Source organism: Mauremys reevesii, linkage group 8 (assembly GCF_016161935.1).
Source record: "Mauremys reevesii isolate NIE-2019 linkage group 8, ASM1616193v1, whole genome shotgun sequence".
Classification (NCBI taxonomy): Eukaryota; Metazoa; Chordata; order Testudines; family Geoemydidae; genus Mauremys; species Mauremys reevesii.
Window position 1 is genome coordinate 89,842,895 of NC_052630.1, and position 21,344 is coordinate 89,864,238.

General features: G+C 41.0%; 1 protein-coding gene across 2 annotated transcripts in view; it reads left to right on the forward strand.

Moving 5' to 3' along the window:
* The first annotated feature begins 327 nt into the window (after window positions 1–327).
* The window catches only part of SERBP1 (SERPINE1 mRNA binding protein 1), a 34,606-nt gene continuing 13,589 nt past the window's right edge, over window positions 328–21,344 (forward strand). The window contains exons 1-7 of one of the 2 annotated variants that reach the window (XM_039485005.1): window positions 328–845; window positions 5,529–5,682; window positions 6,607–6,753; window positions 6,899–6,970; window positions 8,188–8,262; window positions 16,876–17,053; window positions 20,784–20,831. In XM_039485005.1, the coding sequence (XP_039340939.1) occupies window positions 452–845; window positions 5,529–5,682; window positions 6,607–6,753; window positions 6,899–6,970; window positions 8,188–8,262; window positions 16,876–17,053; window positions 20,784–20,831 (1,068 nt within the window). In that variant the 5' untranslated portion in view covers window positions 328–451. Of the gene's footprint in view, window positions 846–5,528; window positions 5,683–6,606; window positions 6,754–6,874; window positions 6,971–8,187; window positions 8,263–16,875; window positions 17,054–20,783; window positions 20,832–21,344 lie in introns of both variants that reach the window. The other variant, XM_039485004.1, reaches the window with a different exon arrangement.

The following is a 21,344-nucleotide window of genomic DNA, read 5'->3' on the forward strand; positions in this document are numbered from 1 at the left end:
GCGGGACCTTGTTTCCCTCGCAGCAGCAATTTGCTGCCCTGCCAGCATGAGCACAGTGCTAGGCGCTGGGGAGGCCTGGCCCACGTGGGTGGCCCTGTTGGGGAGCCGTTGCAGCGGGCTGGGCCTGCGCGAGACAGGTGTCCGGCCGGGCTCCGCTCCAGCTCTGCGTTGGTCGCCTCTCGCCACCCACCAGCGCGCGTTCACCACCCCTCACAACACACGCACTTAACCCCTCCACGCACGCGGGGCCTGCGCTGCATACTGGGAATTGTAGTCCCGCCCCTCCACGCGCGCCAGCTCCCGCGATGCTTTGCGCGCGGCAAACCCCGGCTGTTCCTGGCGCCGGAAGAGAAGCGGGTCTCTTTGGGGCCGGCCATCTTGTGTGGTATCGCGAGCAGGGGGCTGGGGCCTGGGCAGCATCGGAGGAGGATCCCGCCGAGAGGGGCCCATCATGCCCGGACACCTGCAAGAAGGGTTCGGCTGCGTCGTCACCAACCGCTTTGACCAGCTCTTTGACGACGAGTCGGACCCCTTCGAGGTGCTGCGGGCGGCCGAGAGCCGGAGGAAGGAGAGCGGCGGCGGCGGCGGGAGCCAAGGGGGCGGCGGCGGCGGGGCCCGTAGCGGGCAGGCGGCCCAGGCCAACTCCTCTGGCGGGGTCGGCAGCGGGGGCTCGGGCCAGGCTGGGGGAGGCGGCGGCGGCAGCAGCAGCGCGGCCAAGCAGCTGCGCAGGGAGTCGCAGAAAGAGCGCAAGAACCCGCTGCCCCCCTTCGCTGCCTCGCCCGGGGGCGCCGGCGACCGCAGGGAGGAGGGCAGCGGACAGCCCGCCGCGCCGCTGAGGAAGGAAGGTGAGCTCGGGCGGGGAGGCGGCCCATGCGGCCCGCGCCCAAATCCGCCAGGGCGGCGGGGGGAGTTTCAGACGCGAGACATGCGGCAGTTCTCCCTGCCCTGGTGTGGGGAGGGAGGCTGTACCCCCCCGATGCGGGGTTCAGAGTCTTTAACCCCCCCCACCCCCCGGGCCTGCAGATGTGCCGCTCCAAGCGGTGCACCCCTCCCCCCAGTGAGGGAGAGCTGCCGCCCCTGGGTGACAGCCCGTCACCCCCACATGCGGCCGGCGGCCTGGCTGCTCAGGCTGAACATTGGAGTCTCTAAAGCCCCAGGTGGGCCAGCCCCTGCTAGATCCCCACCGAGACACCACCTGCTCCTTGGGGTGGCGGGGTGGGGTAGTTGCAGGCCGTGGCCGCTGCTTCTCTACCCACGTGGGGGGAAGTGAGGCCTGTCGCACATGCTTGTTGGGAAGGAGGGGGCTGCATCTAAGTGGGGGTGAGGGGGTGGGCTGAAGGCGTTTTAACAATGTTAGTTGCTGTGGATGGGAGGAGGAGGCTTGGGGTGACCCACCGATGCAGGGCTAGGAAAGAGGATTGAGTAAGACCGGCTGGTGCTTGTATGTTACTCAGTACTTGTGGCTCCGGAGCATTGCACCGACGGACGTTTGGAGGCTGGATGACCCTGTTGACGATAAGGGACTGGGTGGGATGGCAGCCGCGTGTCGGGGAGGCCCGGCACGCTTAAAGTGTTGGGACGGAAAATGATCAGCCGAGTCTGTTTTTCCAAAGGGAGTTGCATCACTTTTCAAAGCACCGTAGCCGCGTGTTAGTGTAAGTGAAGCTGAGTTAATTATACCTGAGCCACGTGCGTTTTCAGTATGTTGTCGATCCCCTTCCCTTAGCTTCGGCTACTGCGTTATCTGCCGCCGCCTTCCACTGGCTGGGAAGCTCAAAATGGAACCGTTTAATTTGTGGTGCATCTGATGTCTTTATTTTTGTATGTTTGGACCCAGTTGTGGTAAAATTTTCATTGCTGAAGTGGGGAACTCACCAAACTGGCAAGAGAGGCGTGAGTAAGGAATCATTTGGGACTACGAATTAGAGACTGATTAATAATCGTCTATTAAGCCTAAATTGCATCTCTAAGGACTTGTCCCATTTAATAGTCAATTTAACACTCTTCTTCTGGGTTCTTTTCAGTATTAGTTTATAGCCTTTCAGATTCATTCTGAAATACTGTTTTGTTTTTTTAAGAATCATTTGAATTTGGCTTGAGATTAGTAATAAAAGTACATTGTTTTTCAGATGTGTTACTACTGAAGTTACATTTATTTTAGTGTATGTTAAACATTTTTGTGGACTGTAATAAAGTTTAATTTTTCTTATGAACAAGTGAAGGAATACACAAATATAGTGACATTAAAATTAATGTCTTTGATTTACTTTTTTATGGGTTGATCCTGCAAAAAAAAAATGCTTAATTTTAAGTGTGAATAGTTTGTTGGCATGGCACATTTCATCATTAGATCTCAAAGCGCTTTAGGAAGGAAATCAGTATCATTATCCCCGTTTTACAGATGTCAAAACTGAGGCATAGGGAGGGAAGATATTTGCCAAAGGTACCCTAGCAGGACAGTGATAGAGGGCTATTTATGTACATAAACTTTAGCACATGGATGATTGAAAGATTGTGGCCTAAATATGTAATGCTCATCATATAATTTTTGAGTGCATTGAAAGTGCTTGGTAATACTTGGATAAAGAGCTATTTGGCAAACTTGTAAGATAATTACGACTTAACCAAAACTAAATGAGCTCTTAAAAATCTTACTTCCCCAGAAGATTAGAAATAATTACAGTACTAAAGATTAACACATTGCATTTCTTTTTAAGAAAAAGTATATTGCAATATTGTCTCCAGGTGCTTTTTTTGACTTTTGGTAAGAGTGAGAATAGCTTTAACAAAATGTCACTTTAACCAAGGAAATACTAAGTAAAGCATCTTTTGTGAAGGAAAAATAAGAAATAAAAAATGTGTTTACTGGGCCTATGGACATCTTGCACATCAAAGTCTGGTAGTTGGATTTTTTTCTGAGCAGTGGACTAGCAGGCTCAGAAAATACCAACTGACAGTTACTAACCTGGTAGCTTTTTTGAAAGACCAGCTATCATAAATTTGCTCTGTCTTCCCTCATGAAATAGATTTTTAAATGTGGGTAATACTCCTGATTAAAGCTACAGAACAATAAGATTTTGACCCTTAAGACAACTGTCATATTATAAGGGCCTGACTTTTTTGTTTCTTCCAGACCAACAGGGGCAAGTCCATTCAGTGGAATAATAAAGGTAGAGGGGGTTTTAAACTTGGCATATTGTATTAAGGAAAAAATCACTCATAAGTTTGTAAGCATTCCTGATTTACTTTAGAACAAAAATGTTTTATTTCACTTTTAATAACATTCTTAATTTTATATGCTAGGATAAATTTGTATATTGGTACATGTGTAAATACAAACGCCAGTCATAAATAGTCATAACATTGTCTAAACTGCCTCTCCAATATATTAGTCTCAAAATATAAGATGAACTGCACCTTCAGGAACTCATTAAAAAGGCTGCTAGAAATTAGGATTTTAGTGCTGAAAGCACTTGACTTGGACTTTTGAGATCTAAGTTCAATTCCAGGTTCTGCAACGTATGTCCTGTATGGCCTGAGACCAGTCACTTAATTTCTCTTTGCTTCACCTGTGCATCTGTAAAATTGGGATAATACTTCCTTTCCTCCAAAGAGTTCTATTAAAGTAAATCTCCGTGAGTTTAACTTCCATCTTTTCATCTGGAAAAGGATTATTTAGCAAGAGTTTTGGGACTTGAAAACCTGTTTGTAGGGTAAGGAAGTCGTGTGTGTGTGTGTTTGGCTTGGATATCATTACAATGTGCTAGTTCTTATTGCTCCACCCAAATATAGCATTGCTTTTTCTGCAGGCGGTTGTTCAGTTGGCTTATTATAGAGAGTGAAATTTGGCAGTTTTAAATTTGGGATCAAAGACAACATGGTTTGACTCATGAATAAGAGCCTACAAAACAGTAGGTTCATGGGGAATATGGCTATTGTTTTCAGCTAAATCATAATTTTTAATCTTTTTTTTAACAGTTTCAGTGGTTGTGTTGCTTTTTTCTAATGTTGATATACATTGTTTTCCTGCTTGTTTTGATTTTATGTTAAAGCAGCTGATGTCTCATGGAAATGTGTGTTTTTTTTAAACCAGCGTTTGTATATTTTTAGCATTCTGAACTTTGCAATACAAAAGAGATTTGCATAAAAGCAAGGTCGCTTTTTCCTTGAGTTCTTTTGCCCCTTCTGATCATAACTTATGAAGTCATAATGATCTTTATGACATAATATCGTTTTAAAGATATCAATTAACTTAGTTCCACATAAAGAGCAAAACAGCAGGAGGATATTAATACCAATAAACAAAGGTTCCTTTTTCATGAAAATAACCTTAGTAGCATAAAATGGGGAAATTAAATATCTAACATTCTCTAACTAGAATGTGTTCAGGAGAGAAACATAGAAATCAAGCTGTTTCTGTTGCTTTGAAATGATTTGGCTTGTTATGGAAGATAATGGCAGAGTGGGAAACAAGCTTATAACAAATTTGTTCTGGTGAACTGACTGTTTTCATTCTAAAGAGCAGTAAGCGAACTTTTTCTAAAAGAACAGTACCATACAATTGTCCATTTAGAGTCCTCCAGACATCCCACAGTGAAAAACTGGTAATGGCCCTTTAAAAGTGACCTGCAAATGGGAGTGGGGAAAGTGAGCTCCTGCAGGGAGAAAATAACTTATGCTGGTGGCACAAAGTGTTCCTAAAGCTTATAATGGTTTGGGTGAATCCTTTGCTGTCACAGAGCCAGAATAGCTGGTTCTACACCATTTGGTAGGCAGAGGGAAAAGTATATCCATTGTATATCACAGTGGGGTCTCTGTGAGTAGGGTGCCTACACAGCACAGTAATACAAACAACAAACAATAATATCTGGGGTAGGAGGATGTTTGGTTAGAGCACATGGGGCCCTGGCAATCCCCAGCCACTTACCAGTCCTAGGATGAGTGAGGATGGAGCAGAAAGGTGATGTAAAGGCACTTTCATCCATCCACACCTCAGAGCAGAGCTCTAGTGCATCTGATGCAGATGCTAACTTACTTTCTCTAATGTGCTCCAAAGCAGTGACCCATCTGAAGCACAGTTGCCAACTTTCATGTGGTAAATAAGCACCTTGACTTCACAATAAGCCAAAAATCAAGCTAATCCCATTTGAAAACAAGGCCAAAGCGAGCCAATCCCTAAGAACCCCAACATTCTATGTGACTAGATCTCCTTGGTATGCAGTCTGGGACTGGTGGGTCTGCTGTGCACCCCTGACTCTCTTGACCCCCTTCCTCCTCTCTTCCCCCTCTCCCCCGCTTGCCAGGAGCCAATTTTTTTTAAAAAAAAGGCCACAAGCTGCTACATCGTGGTAGTAAAAGGACAAAACATTACTTGTAAAAGGAAATCCTCCCAAACCCCTGGCCATCAGGAGATTGGAAATAAAACCTAAATGTCAGTTCTGTATTGTGTTTTGCTTTTGTGCTGCTGGTAGAGTCACAATTTCTTGGTTGCTCAATAATTTGCTGATGCAGATTGTCTACTATTTTAGGTATAAGACGAATTGGCAGACGGCCTGATCAGCAGCAGCCTCAGGGTGAAGGCAAGCCTATTGAGAGGAGACAGGAGAGACGACCGCCTCGTGAACGCCGATTCGATAAACCTGCTGAAGAGAAGGGTGAAGGAGGGGAATTTTCTGTGGATAAGTAAGACTTTTTCATCTTGCAAACAATCTTTGTGATGATTTGGGTCAGTACTCTTATTTCCCTCTACTGGTGTACAAAATCAATAAAATCTTTGAGCTGGTTGGTTCAGAATATTGGTATCTTAATTTTGTTAACTTCATCAGAAAAGATTTGTAATCATGCAAAGTAGAATAATAATCTTTATCGTTATTGCATGACTTTGTTTATATACTTGATCCAGATTACTGTGGACCCAAGGTCTAGTCTAAAGACACAGTTGAACTGATTTTAACTAAAGGTATTGTTTTTTTGAATTTGTGCAGAACTCTGTCTGGACATTGTAATAGGTCTAAATCAGTTTAGCTTATGTCAATTTACAGTCAAAAGCTAAACCTATAGATCAGGTTTTAAGCCAGTATAAGTATGTCCATACAGGGAATCTGTCAGTTTAATTAGAGGTTTTCAAACTGATTTTAGTTAGACCAATGCAACTTGTGTGTAGACAAGGCCTAAGTTATGTGAATTCCAGAATTGTGTGTGTTAAATATAGTGCCACCAGGTATTACAATTTTTAATCAATTGTACCCTAATGAAAACATCATTACTTTTTTAAAGAAATAAGCTGGGGGAGAGCGGCCGTTATTAAAGAGACTATGTGGTTCTTGTGATATTTATTGTATTGCTTGCAAAAATATGGTTGATTACGAGATGAAATAAGGTATGCAGTTGACTTTTTAACGCATTGTTTCAAGAGTTTAGAACTCGGGCTGCATTTAAAGTGCTATTTTTTCATATTGTAATTAGATGGTAGTATTCCTAAATGGATGTTTATATTCGACTAACGGTATACAGCATAGAGTTTAAAAACAAATATATTGAAAGGCTCTGTGAGCTGTGCTTTACATTTTGGAAACGTAATATTTAATGGCCTCTGTTCTATAATAGACCCGTTATTGACCGACTTGTGCGTGGTCGTGGTGGTCCAGGCGGAAGAGGTGGACGTGGTGGTCGTGGACGTGGAATGGGCAGAGGAGATGGCTTTGACTCCCGTGGCAAGCGTGAATTTGACAGGCATAGTGGAAGTGATAGATCGTAAGTCTTAAATGTAAACTCTTCTTATTGTGTTTTTCACTAGCCTTTAATAGAATACAATTCTTAATTTGCCTTTGAATTTCTGTATGAAGACACTATTATGTTAACTCAGTTTTGTTAGTTCTCTCTCACATTCCCATTTCAGTGGCCTAAAGCATGAGGATAAACGTGGTGGCAGCGGATCACACAACTGGGGAACCGTCAAAGATGAGCTAACGTTAGTAATCCGTAATTTCTTGAAACTTTTAAAGTTTACATTTTTCTAATTTAAAATGGGTCCCCCAGTTTCCACTATTTATAAAATATAAAAAAGAGTATTTGCCTCTCTGGAATTTGTATTTTTGGTGGGAGTTTTTAAGTCTCCAGTGTTAGTGGAAATAGCATTAGTTTATTTTCTTAAAATGAGTTTTGAAACCTTATTAACACTTGACAAGCAAAAAGTTACCTAATAACTTGCTGGTAACATTTGGGGTTACTTGGACTTTGGACTCTAAGTTTAAACTGATGTTTTTCTTTTCCACTCTTTTTGAAAAGCAGTGATTGTCACTTTGCATCATTTTACATCTACACTTTTTCAAGGGCTTCATTGTCTTTCTAGTCCTCAGTTTACTGCCTGGGTCAGTTTTACATTTGAGGAAGAGGCAGGATACTTGAAGTATTGGGGATTGATACTAAGAGCAATACAAGTCTTGGGAAAACTGCCCAGAAAATTGCAGCAATTGTCCTTCTTAAATCTATAAAGAGACTCACGTTTTTCATGAAATAGTGAGAAAAGCTCAACTTCATGACTAAGGCTCTGTTTGATATGGATTCCATGATCTCTGTGACTTCTCGGGCAGCCTCTGGCCCAGGCGCGCCAGCTGCTGCTGGGGCAGTCTTGGGGGGGCCCCCCCGTTCCTGAGCAGCAGGAGTTTGGGTGTGTGGGGGTTTCAGGGCTGGGGATAGAGGTTTGGGGGTTGCTTACCTGTGGGGGGTGAGGGAGCGCTCCCCGGAGGGCAACAGCAACTCCTTTCCCTCAGCTCCTGCAGGCACTGCCCCCGCAGCTTCCATTGACCACAGTTCCCAGCCACTGGGAGCTGTAGAATCAGGGCTTGAGGCGGAGTGGAGGTAGCAGGTGGAGCTAGAAGCTAGGGTCTCTGCTACCCAGGAGCAGGGTAGGGAACCAGCCCCCCAAGGCCGCCCTCCCGAGTTGCACCTCTCCAGCTCTCCCCAAGTTTTAGTCAGGGGTATATAGTATATAGAAGTCATGGACAGGTCACAGGCTGCGAATTTTTGTTTACTGCACGTGACCTGTCCATGACTTACTAAAAATACCCGTGACTAAAACGTAGCCTTACTCATGACTGTTAAGTGAGTCCGAGTTAGAGATTCGGTAACATCTTAGTAGTTTTAAACAGTTAGGCGCTGGTTTGAAGAAAAATCTCTTAATTGCAGTGATTTGGATCAGTCGAACGTGACCGAGGAAACACCAGAAGGAGAGGAACACCCACCTGCTGATTCTGAGAATAAGTGAGTACTGTTCTTTTTACAACTTTCTTTAATTGCTTCATGTACCATTTTTTAACTATTTTACTTTTTAGTTTCTTGGGTTCTTTGGCCATGGTGCCATTGGCATGAGTTGTTACCCATGGGATCATTGGTATTTCTTCCACAGATATGTAAATGGTCACAGTACCGTTGAAAGACTGGGGAGAAGAGGGGCATGTTCTAAACTACCTTTATTTCTAGATGTTTACATGTTAATGGTTCATCAACTACTAGGCTGCCTTCAGATTTATTTTGCTAGTGATCTGTTAAATTATAGTTTTAATATGCTTCCAACATAAGATCTTCAAATCAAAACAAACAAACTTGAAAGCTACCCAGCCACATCTGAGCAGAGTAACTATTCAGGAGGAGATGGTTGGTAGGCAGCACTTCTTTTTACTTTTGGGTTTCCAAAATAGTTGTATTGATGATGGTCAGACTTGTGAAAATACTGCACGTCTCCCCAGTTACGTTGCTGTGTGTATGTGGGACTACTTTTAATTTAATTTAACTTGACCCTCAAAGAAAGAGGGAACCAGAGAATTGGAAATCAATGATTTTTAACACCTGTTGGATTGGTTGAATAAAAGCAAGTGGCTATAGGAAACAAGATAATCAGTAGTGAGACCTGGGGTTCATGAAAACGTAATGTGAAACTTTGATAAGATAATGAAATGTAGTTTGTCAATTTTAGTATGGCACGTGATACGGTTCCATGTGACAATCTCATAAGAAATGACAACTGGATTAGAGGGTAACTCGGAGTATACATTTGTCTAAAAAAATTCTAATAAGGGATGTAGTACCAGTCAGTTTTCTCATTAGTGACTTTGTGGATAGTCATAAAGAGGAGAGCAAAGTTTTATTATTCAGTGAGGAAATTTAGATAAGAACAGTCAGACCAAAGGTCCATCTAGCCCACTATCCTGTCTTCTGATAGTGGTCAATGCCACGTCCCCCAGAGGGAATGAACAGAACAGGTAATCATCAAGTGATCCATTCCTTGTCCTCGTCCGTTCCTAGATTGAGTATTAAAGGCCAAATTTTGCCCCTGTGAGGCTGTGGAAGACTCTGGTACAGCAGAAGTGCAGTTTGCCTCATGTCCCATGCATTTCTGTTGTGGTGAAGATCCCCACCTTCTGGTATGTAGGTGAGCAGAAGTGGGGTCAGTGGATCCACCAGCAGATTTCCCGTGCACTAGGGATGGCGGGGAAGTGCTCAGGATGCGGAACATCTTGATTGGTCCTCCAGAGCCTCAGGCGAGTGTATGTGATGCATTTCCAAGGATTTGTGGCTCAGTCTAACCACTTACTACATGCTTGTGTTTTGAGATTTGGCCCCTAAAATAACAAAACCAGTAACACAAAAATCTGCTGCGGAAGGGAGACTTACTCAGGGTTAGAAGTAGGGATCCACCCAACAGGGAGGGTTTACAGATAACTACATTTTCCACAGAACTGCAGAATTGCGTATATGATGCACTAGATTCCCACTACCCAAAATGATAAATCAGTTGTTAATATAGAAAAGTTCTTTAAAATAGATTATCTCTGAAACACTTGATGTGAAGTTGGGTGGATGAATGAAACTGAATGCTTCTGTTTGTGGCTTTAATAGTAATACCTTTTTAAATGTTAACATTTTGTTCTTTACCCAAATGTAGCTCTTGACATCACCCAGAATGCCCAACTAGTAAGTCAGAACAGAGTTTTGGAAAAATCAGTGTTGAGTATGATAAACATTTTACTGATAGATTATTTATTTAAAATAATTACATTGATGTAATTGGAGTTTTGATACCGAGTCCATTACTACTTGTTACAGCTGTTTAAACAGTTTGTCTGGTTCATGTTGAAAATCATTTTACAGTGTGACTCACATGGAAGTCTTGCATTTGCCTCCCAGAATTGCATTCAATATATACTTTATAGGAAAACAATTATGTTAAACTAAAACCACTAATTTCAATAGCTGTAATGTTAAGCATAATTTGCTGAACATGTTAGAAGCTTACAGTTTGTCATCATTAAACCTTGTGGTGTTAATGAAGTGTTTCAAACCAAAGCGGAGTAATATTAAATATGTTTAACAGTTGATCAAACAATTTTTGCTTCTCCTGGAAGTTATTGGAGTAATATCCTATTCCAGCATGCATCTGAGTAGCAGACTAGTATGAATCTCAGGTGAGCTGCATTTAATGAAAACCAGGTTTCCCCTGCAGCATGGAGTAGCTTAGGTACCTTTGAAGCAGATCTGGAGTATAGAATGCTAAAGTAGGAGAAAGAAGTGTAGTAATTTTAATTTGTTCAAGTTTAGGTAAAAGATGGGTGAGATAGAAAATAAGAAAGTAAGTTTGCAAGCTCACGCACTACTATACATCTTCAGAGAGCAGTAAATACATTTATTAGTGTTCTTGTTGAATTAGGATGTGTTTCTATTGAACCATGGGGTGGTTTACATAGAATTTCACCCTAAATTGGAATAGCAATTTGTAATCTGTTTAAATAGCATGTAGACACTTTCCATTAGTAAAATATGCAGACTGCCAACAGAAGGGATGTCCTGGGACAAATAGATAGAACGTAACTCAGGCAGTGATCAGTAAAGTTAACTGTGGATGTTAGCTTACATAAGCTTCATGGAACAGATTGGAAGGGAAATTTTCCATTGGGAGGCTGCCCCCACCACCTGAGACAGCACAGAAAGTAGCATGGAAACTGGGAATTATGCAAAGAAGTTAAGAGGTGGTTGGTCAAACAGGCTTGAGTGGGAGCATAAGAACTGTCTGGATGAGAATGGAGATGATGTGGGTAAGTGGGGACTGATGTTGTGTTCTCACGTAAATAAGGCTTCTGTTAGTACAGAGCTATATATATCTTGGAGTTTACACTGAACTCATTTATTTACGTTTAGATTTATTTTAAATGTTCAGCACTCTGGAAGCATGATCATACACTTCAACATTTAAAGAACATTTTTAAGGAAAATAAACTACCAAATTAAAATTATTTACCCCTTGTTAATGAGAGAGGTTTATAGAAAGCTCTCTGAGGTTTTTTAAAGTTTAAAATGAGGTATTTGGTAAACTTCTTGTTGGAAATGGAGACAAGGGAGGCAAAAATAAACAAATCCAAACTACTTTGCCACTAATTTTATTATTTTGTTTATTCCTTTGGTTGTAAGTAAAGACCTTTTGAATTCAATTTTCTCCTTCTGATTGATCTCTCATTGAAACCACTATGGCCGTATGATATTAAGGAATTGATTGCCACGACTGATGACTTCAGCGTAGCATGAACTAACAGGAGAGGAATATACTTGAATTGAGAAAATCCTGGCTTGAGCGCTAATAACTTCTAAAGTCCCTCTTTACGCATATCATGACCTACTGGTATTTGTTAGAAAAGGCCAGTGCATTGACTTACTGTAGCTTTTTGTATTGCTAGAGAATTTTCCAGTGCTGGAGGAAGAGACTAGTCTCTTGTGTATTTGATTTATGAGGTGCAAAGCTGTCTGATTCAATGGCAGTATGTATTGCAGCCAAAAAACCTACACTAAAAGAACATTAAGGTTGCAAAATCAAGCCCTCAAAATTAGAAAATGCCAGAATTGAGGCTGCCTGTGAAACCTTAATTTGGCGCTCTTGTGAGTATGCATTATGAAATTACAAGAACACGTGACCCTTGCTTCATGCACAGACTGTGCTCTGGGGGATGAATCAGGGTTTTGTCATCGTCTGTAAGGACCCCTACCTTGTTTGTAGTGGAAGTTGAAAGATGTACAGTGAATGAGGCACAGAACTGCAGGTAGAGAAAGGATGTGATTAATAGAGTTGAAAGCTGCCCTGGAAAGATGGGTTCTATTCCTGGCTCTGCCAGAGAGGAATTATGAGATTCTGGGCAAGTCATGTAAACAAAAATTTTCATAGGCAGTCCTAGGTTTCTCATTTTCTGGTTACCCCATGAGACACCCAGGGTACGTCTACACTACCCGCCGGATCGGCGGGTAGTGATCGATCTATCGGGGATTGATTTATCACGTGTAGTGTAGACGCAATAATTCGATTCCCCGATCGCTCTCCCGTTGACTGCTGAACTCCAGCAGTGCGAGAGGCGGAAGCAAAGTCGATGGGGGAGCCGCGGCCGTCGATCCAGTGCTGCGAGGTCGCGAAGTAAGTAATTTTAATTCGATCTAAGATGTGTCGACTTCAGCTATGCTATTCTCATAGCGGAAGTTGCATATCTTAGATCGATATCCATTCCCTCCCCACCGTGTAGACCAGGCCCCTGGGTCTGAGTTGCAGCAGTTGTGAGCACAACTGTTGTAAATGGGGGCTCTCCTTTGAATGTATAAAGTGCTATAAAAAACCAAGTAATATGAAAAAACAGGCCCTAAATGTAAATGAGGTAATACATTAAAATAAAAAATGTGATGCCCCAAATTAGTTTACATTTCTGACAATTTTGGCTTTAATCTCTCTGTCTCAATGGATATAATGCTACCTCACTTCATGAGTGTTGTGAAGATAAAATTATTCATGTTTGTAAAGCAATATATTATCATAAGCACTATAGAAAGGGCCCAGAAGAAATTAATGATACTGTTTTCAGCACAGGGTTTGATTAAAAAATAAAGATAAAAAATATTGAATAGCTTCCTTATCAGTGAGTGCTGTCCATCTTGTGTTGAATGAGGCTGGGTTATAAGGGGAAAAATATGTCGTCATGTAATTAAAGACAGTATCATAATGCATATGCACAAAAGGGGCTAATGCTGTACAAGCAAACTTAATTTTGGAATTTCCTAACTTCTGAGTGCTTGACTTTGTGACGTTAATGTTCTTTTAACGTGATTTCTGGATGCAGTTTCCCAAGTGTGTTTTTTTTTTTAAGCTTAAAACTTGAAAGAAAAAAATCATGTGGAACTATATTGACAACCCTGCCCATGGGTCATCAGCAGGTTGGGATCTTTAAATTCACAGTAGTCCTCTACTGCTTGAGCTAATAGAGTAACTGTGATAATGGAAGACGGTTGTGTAAGATGGGGAGACACTTTGCTAGTGGGTTTCACAGCTATTTACTAGAGAGTAACAGAAAGTTCACTCGGGAATAATTAAATCAATTCTAGGTTCTCTAAAGGCACGTCTACGCTACAAAGTTAAGTCAACTTACAGCACTGCAGTAATTACTGCAGTTTTTCATGTCCATGCTGCTGTCCTTCTGTGTGTGGTGTGCCTCCTCATTGGGAGTGCTTGCACTGACTGAAGAGGGCCAGTGTGGGGGGCCGAGAGCCTGGGCTCTCGGCTTGGTGCCAAGTTCCAAGCCGGAAGCTTGGCTGCTACCCAGGATCTCAACTCCCCATGGAGCTCCCAGCTGGAGGCCAGCAACTGCCAGGCTCTCAGCTCCCCACTCCCTGCGGCAGACAGTGTACAGATGCTGCATCACCCAAACTACATCAGCCTAAGCTGTACGCCTCTTGTTGAGGTGGCTTTACTAGGTTGGTGTAGCAGGCAAGTTACGGTGGCAGGAGGTACGCTGTCGTGTGTTACATAGTTAAGTTGCTTACATAGTTACGTTGATGTAAGCATGCCCTAAGAGAGTGTGCTTTAGTGGCTACAGACCCTTTTGCCCTTGATCCCCCCCAAGCCTCTAAGAGAGTGTGCTTTAGTGGCTACAGACCCTTTTGCCCTTGATCCCCCCCAAGCGTCTACCTGCCACTTCTGCTCCTGTCCCCTTCCCCGCTACTCCTTGTTGCCGAGGCTTTAGCTTCATGAGCAGCTGCTACAATAAAAATTTGTTTTCTTAAGGTGCCACAACAAGTACCTGTTTTTTTGTTGCCTCTAGTCATCTTCCCCATGCTTTTTTCCTATTTGTCCAGCATCACTTCCCTTCTCTTCCTTGTCCTGCATTTGAGCTTCTTCCTTTTCCATCCATGCTGTGTGGGCACCAGGAGGGGGTGGTATTGAGGGTGCAAGGCAGACATTCCTGTTTTTAGTTCCAGTGCCCCTAGAGGCAGCATGCTTAGTTGCTCTTTGGGGATGGCACATGCAGTCTGATCTCAGGAGCTGTGCTGAGGAAATGGAGCATGCTGAGTGCATACAGAATGTTTGGAGAATTTAGCTGCCAAACTGTAAAGAAGTCTTTGCTGAACATGTGCAAAAACTGAGATTTTTTGGAGGCTTATATCTTTCCACATTGGGCAAATTTTCACAGAGATGGCAAAAGGCACATTCCTGAAACCTGGGTGATCCTCCTTGCCAAATTTCAGATCCTTCCTCCAAAGCATGGAATAGTAGAGCTTCTCAGCAGAGTAGCTGAAAACAATTTTTTAACATGGCCAAACATATTTTTCCATAACCTTGTTCTTTCTATATACCTCCCCCTGGAAATTTCCACTACTTGCATCCGACGAAGTGGGTATTCACCCACGAAAGCTCATGCTCTAAAATGTCTGTTAGTCTATAAGGTGCCACAGGACTCTTTGCTGCTTGTTCTTTGAAACAGCTGAACCGTTTCAGCTGAGTGCTAAGTCTGAGTTTTTGTTTAACATAAAAAAAACCTCCTTTCCATTATCACACCAAAAATTAAGGTTGCTAAATAACAAGAAACTTTCTCATTTAGTTGATGCTTTTATAGTATCTTACATATGCCTGTGTACACCGTTCTCCCAAGAAGTCCAATGATATGTAAATACTGAATGTTAGTGGTATCATTTGCCCCATATAAACATACTAGGTGAAATAGGTACAGCATTTGTGTTCTCAGTATGGGTAGTTAGAGCACAATCTGTTACTGAAAACAATGACCGAGTATTTATCTAAGTTACAAAATAGGGTGGTTGTGTTTTGTTTTTTTGGTTTTTGGAAGAGATCAGAGATACTTAGTGAGTGAAACTGCAAAACGTAGGAATCAGATCTTAAGTTGTTTACAATTATTGTTTCAAGGCAGGTGAGACTATAACTGTGATCTGGTGGAGGTATAAACCATTTTGTGCATTTTAAGATTAGAAATCAGTCCTAGGACCAATCCTATTCAATTTATTCATAAATGATCTGGAGAAAGGGGTAAACAGTGAGGTGGCAAAGTTTGCAGATGATACTAAACTACTCAAGATAGTTAAGACCAAAGCAGATTGTGAAGAACTTCAAAAAGATCTCACAAAATTAAGTGATTGGGCAACAAAATGGCAAATGAAATTTAATGTGGATAAATGTAAAGTAATGCACATTGGAAAAAATAACCCCAACTATACATACAATATGATGGGGGCTAATTTAGCTATAACGAGTCAGGAAAAAGATCTTGGCGTCATCGTGGATAGTTCTCTGAAGATGTCCACGCAGTGTGCAGAGGCGGTCAAAAAAGCAAACAGGATGTTAGGAATCATTAAAAAGGGGATAGAGAATAAGACTGAGAATATATTATTGCCCTTATATAAATCCATGGTACGCCCACATCTCGAATACTGTGTACAGATGTGGTCTCCTCACCTCAAAAAAGATATTTTAGCACTAGAAAAGGTTCAGAAAAGGGCAACTAAAATGATTAGGGGTTTGGAGAGTCCCATATGAGGAAAGATTAAAGAGGGTAGGACTCTTCAGCTTGGAAAAGGAGACTAAGCGGGGATATGATAGAGGTATATAAAATCATGAGTGATGTTGAGAAAGTGGATAAGGAAAAGTTATTTACTTATTCCCATAATACAAGCACTAGGGGTCACCAAATGAAATTAATAGGCAGCAGGTTTAAAACAAATAAAAGGAAGTTCTTCTTCACGCAGCGCACAGTCAGCTTGTGGAACTCCTTACCTGAGGAGGTTGTGAAGGCTAGGACTATAACAATGTTTAAAAGGGAACTGGAAAAATTCATGGTGGCTAAGTCCATAAATGGCTATTAGCTAGGATGGGTAAGTATGGTGTCCCTAGCCTCTGTTCGTCAGAGGATGGAGATGGATGGCGGGAGAGAGATCACTTGATCATTGCCTGTTAGGTTCACTCCCTCTGGGGCACCTGGCATTGGCCACTGTCGGTAGACAGATACTGGGCTAGATGGACCTTTGGTCTGACCCGGTACGGCCGTTCTTATGTTCTTATGAATGAAGAAACAAAATTGCTAAGAGTGAGAACAGCATATGATAGTATCCCTCACTTAATTTGCTTGCCATCCCAGTCTTCTTTTCATTATCTGCTAAGGGACATCTGAAAAACTGATTCCAGGGCAAAAGGTGAAAATCTCATTTGCTGTGAAAAATAGAATTAATGGGTATAGGAATACATTGGGCCTTACTTGAAACTGTTTACTGTGCTATACTCCCATTTTGTTGTTCAGAGGCACATTGCTCTGCTGTTGCTGAGTTTTTATTGTTGGTTAGGGTGGACATCCCATCTTACTTTTGAAAAGCAACATACCCTTTCTGTAAGGCAGTGTTCTGAAGGTTTTCTACTCTGTATCTTAATAACTACTACAAAATCTTTGACATAATGAATTCCCCTATATTCTGATACTGATGCACTGTTTTTGGATTTGCTATGCATAGTTGTTTAAAATATTAATGAATAGAAATTAAGTAATCATAATAAAAATGAATTTCATTCAGAGAGAATGAGGTGGAAGAGGTTAAGGAAGAAGGCCCAAAAGAAATGACCCTGGATGAATGGAAAGCTATTCAGAATAAGGATCGTGCAAAAGTTGAATTCAACATCCGTAAACCAAATGAGGGTGCTGATGGGCAATGGAAAAAAGGATTTGTTCTCCATAAGTCAAAGAGTGAGGAGGTAAAGTAAAACTTAATGGTATTCCAAAGTGCCTAGATCTCATGCTGTTAAAATATATTTACTGTTTGACTTGCAGATTTTACTTCTTGACGTGAAGATTATGGCAATAAAATTGCTATTTAAAAGCAGCTACTAAAATTTTTAAGCAGCATAAATAAAACAATGTTTAGTGCAGTCAGTTTCAGGTACTGGGCTGTCTCTTTTTAGCTTAGTGGGTATTATATTTTTAACTAGAAAAGTAATGTATTAAAATTCTGGAGAGGTACTGCAGTTTTGATAGGTTCATGAGGAAGTTCTTTTTGAGCATTTAAAGTAAAACCTTACCGTATCAACATGTAAGTCCATTTAAACAAATTATAGATTAAACTTTGAAAGGCATTTGATCAAGTATCAAATAATACGTTCAGTAATTTTTTTTATTGTTACTGTCATGCCCAAAGGTCTCAATCAGGATACGAGCTCATTGTAGTAGGCCCTGTACAAACGTGTCTGAACATAAGCCTTGTCTGAAACATCTTAAAATGTAATGTAACATCTGATTTTATAATGTTGGTATCCTGATGTTTTGCAGTGCTACCTAGAGTGCCAGTAAAGAATATTAAATTAAAGAAACCACGGAATACTTGCTATTTTTCTGTAATGTTCATTCTATTAACTATTTTATGAATCAGAAGCAGGATAATCCTGTGTTGTGAAGAATCACAGTATCCAGTCCCCACAATATCTAACAGATTATTGGACCTCGCACACTGGTGTTAGAAGCTTCACGGATGCAAATTCCTTTGAATTTGCTTCCTCTCCTGAAACTTTAAACTGCATCATTTTCTAATGCGGACTAGCCAGTGGTTTAAAACAGCTTTGCAAACAGTCGTTCGGGGGGCTTTTTAGTTGGTCTTTGTTTTAAATATTAGCTTCAAAAAAGGATGAGTGACGTGGTCTGTGACAAGCCAAGGATCTAGAACTTTGTTCCGTAGTTTGCACCGACTCCCACTAAGCCAGTAAATTGTAATTACTCTCCTTAGTTTTTCTGATTGGATAAATTGATGCCCTCCACTTTTTACATCTCACTCTTGTTAAGTACACATACCCAGTTTATTTTCATAGGATTTAAACTACATGTATGGATAGATGAGCACTCTAGCCCCAGTTCGTCATCTCTAAAATGAGGGTACTAATACTAGCTTCTTGTCTCAGAGTACATTCTGAGACTAGGCAGTACTTGGATAATACTGTGATTGTGGCTATATACGTGCTTAGATCTGTGTGCTGTTATAGACTCAGTACTTGCCATTTTACTTAAACTAAAAAATGTTTAAAATTTGTCAATAAAAACACTTGAATGCATATGGCATCAGTAGAAAATACAGGTTTTTATTTTTTTGTTTAAATTTTGCCTCGCAGTATAGAAATAAACAAATTCACTCTTCTGAAAAGACTTTTGGATTGACATCATTGGGCGTCCGTATTTTATGGGGGCAGTGACTGTCTTTTTGTTCTGTGTTTTATATACCACCCAGCACAGTGAGGGTCTGATCCATCACTAGGACTCCTAGATGCTACAGTAACAGAAATAAAAAATTTCCTGGGTTAATTTGTTTCTATAAGGCCCAGCTCTTATTAGAGAGGCTAAGTGGAGAATGATGAGATTATACTAGGAAAAACTGACTTCCATGGCATATAGACCATATAATTCCTTCAGAGCTAGTGGCAGAGAGAGAATTTTCTAATTGCCGTTAGATGATTGATTTTTATTTACCTATATGTTTGTGTGTTAAGGCAATCTAGTATGGTTTTGGACGTTTAGCAGCTCTTGAAGTCATGCAGACAGTCTGGAACCTTTTTCTCTAAACCAGATCAGTTTGGTATCTGGCCAGGGAGACTTAAATTTTATTGTCTCCTCTAAGAATAAAATAAGGATAAAATACTGCGGCAGTACTGTTGAGCACATGCAAAGGTACATACATAACATATCTTTTATCTTAATTAGTTACTGTCTTGCTTTCTGAAGTTGCAGTTTTTAATTTTTAAAAATTTATATAAAGACTCAGTATTTCAGCTCAACAGACATCTCTCCCCATCCGTATTAATTTGTCATAGATTCAAAGAAGGGAGATAAATTTTTATTAGCTAAATATGGAAGGGGAGCTTTTCATAACATAGAAGTCCAGAATAGCAGTTGCATGAGCTCTCTACCAACAGATTAAGGAGTACAGTAATCCAAAAGTGGTCAAACAGAATTCAGAAATCAATATTTCCTGCTATTTCTGTTCCTCCTTCTTTCATACCACCTGATCAGCCATGAAATCTGATGATGTGATATGGAATAATTCACATTTAGGCCACTGGTGCAAACCTTGCTCTGGTCGATAGCAATCAAAAGCCATGCAATAGTAGTTTGGCTTGTATATAAGTTTGAGGTTTCAGTCCAGGTCCTTCTGGACTGTTGTGGACAATACAGATGATCATGGTGAGCCTCAATTGATAGTCTCAATAGAGTAATCAGGGATTGAATGGGCTTGATGATGGAACAATTTTCAACCCTTCAAATACGTTTTGAGATAATTGGTGGGCAAGTGCCACCCTGAGTCTCTAAGGATAGAAGACTTAAGTGTCCAGTGCTCACCATCTGCCTTAAAGTTGAGAGAATTGTTCCCCATACCAACCTCCATTTTCTTTTTTGCTGTTTCAAGGAGTTACAGCCAAGCATTTATCTAGCTGTTTTATCCTTCTCAGATTTTCCATGAAACAGTAAAAAACTGATGATTGTCTAGTAAAATTCACTCAAAAGTGTTTCTTGTTGTTAGATTTAAGATGAGATCTGTTGAATTTTGGGAATCTTGATCCAAATCCAATACTCATTAAATTGGATTGTGTGACATGAAACAAATCTGCAGTGTTTCCCTTCAGATTTGTTTTACTTCGTCAAATACACAAATTCTGTTGACATAGCTGAAAAATCAAAATGTAAATGGCATTGTAAAAAGGATTTAAGGTTTCAGGTTTAAATAGTTTTACTGGTGAAGGACTTGCTTGCTGGCAAATCAGTCCATATCATACATGTTTGCTATATAGATTGTGTTTGCTGTGCTTCCAAGCTTTCTTGCCTGTCCTAATTTTCATAGTGAGAGAGAGAGAGAGTGTGATGGGAGGTACCTGAAAAAGCTTTGAATTGTTTGTTGGAAAATACCTGGTATCTTTGAAAATTCAGAAAACTGTAAGTCCTCTTTGTAAACTTTTTCTGGGTGTTTTTTTTTTGGTTTTTGTTTTTTTTTATGACCCTTTGTGGAAAAACACAAGATTTCTTATATCAGCCTTACAGTTGGAACAGTTGCACACAAATCCAAACTATATGTGTAGATATTCTTTTTTTACCGGATGAGCAATGCTTTAATACAGCATCTTAGGTTCTTGTACTGTACCACTCACTGTGGTGGCTGAGAACCTGAGATGTGGATTTGCATCTTGGTTTCCTCACTGGGTTTGCAGTTGTGGTATTTTTTTAAATTTGACCACTGTTGAATCAAGATACGTCACTCTATGAATCTGCAATTGTACGCAGCCTTTTTCTCTTTGTGGGTACTTGTGTAGCCTTTTGTTGTTTCATGTACTCAGTGGCGTATGTATTCAGCGGGTTCACTTAACCTTAATGCCTGGTATTTCTGTATGTAATGGAGTCTTATTTCTTCTTTTTGTTTTTATACCTTTGGTGTGGACACACAACTTGCATCAGACAAAGGGGATGACAGAAATGCCGGGGAGTCCGCTGGAGTCAAATGAGGTACCTGATCCTTTATAGCTGTAATTAGTTATATTTATCGTATATACTTATTCATTAACCCGTTTGTTTATAAGCCGACCCCCCACCCCGCCGGATGGTTATGTAAAAATAGCAAAAACTATCTGCCCCTTTCATAAGCCTATATTTCAGGGGTTAGCAAACTTTGGCTCCTGGCCCGTTAGGGTAAGCCACTAGCGGGCCTGGACGTTTTGTTTACCTGGAGCGTTCACAGGCATGGAGCCCCTCAGCTCCCAGTGTCCGCGGTTTGCCATTCCCAGCCAATGGGAGCTGAGGGGCTCCATGCTTGCAGACACTCCAGGTTAAAAAAAAAGGACAATGTATTAGATATTCAATTCGGTGACTCCATAGAGTTTAAAATCATCAAATTTTGGTATAGACCCGTTTATAAGCCGATCACCGCTCTTTGATGCATCGCTTTTTACCAAAAATATTCAGCTTATGAACGAGTATATACGGTATGTTTTGAAACATTTATATGCAAGGAAATTAATA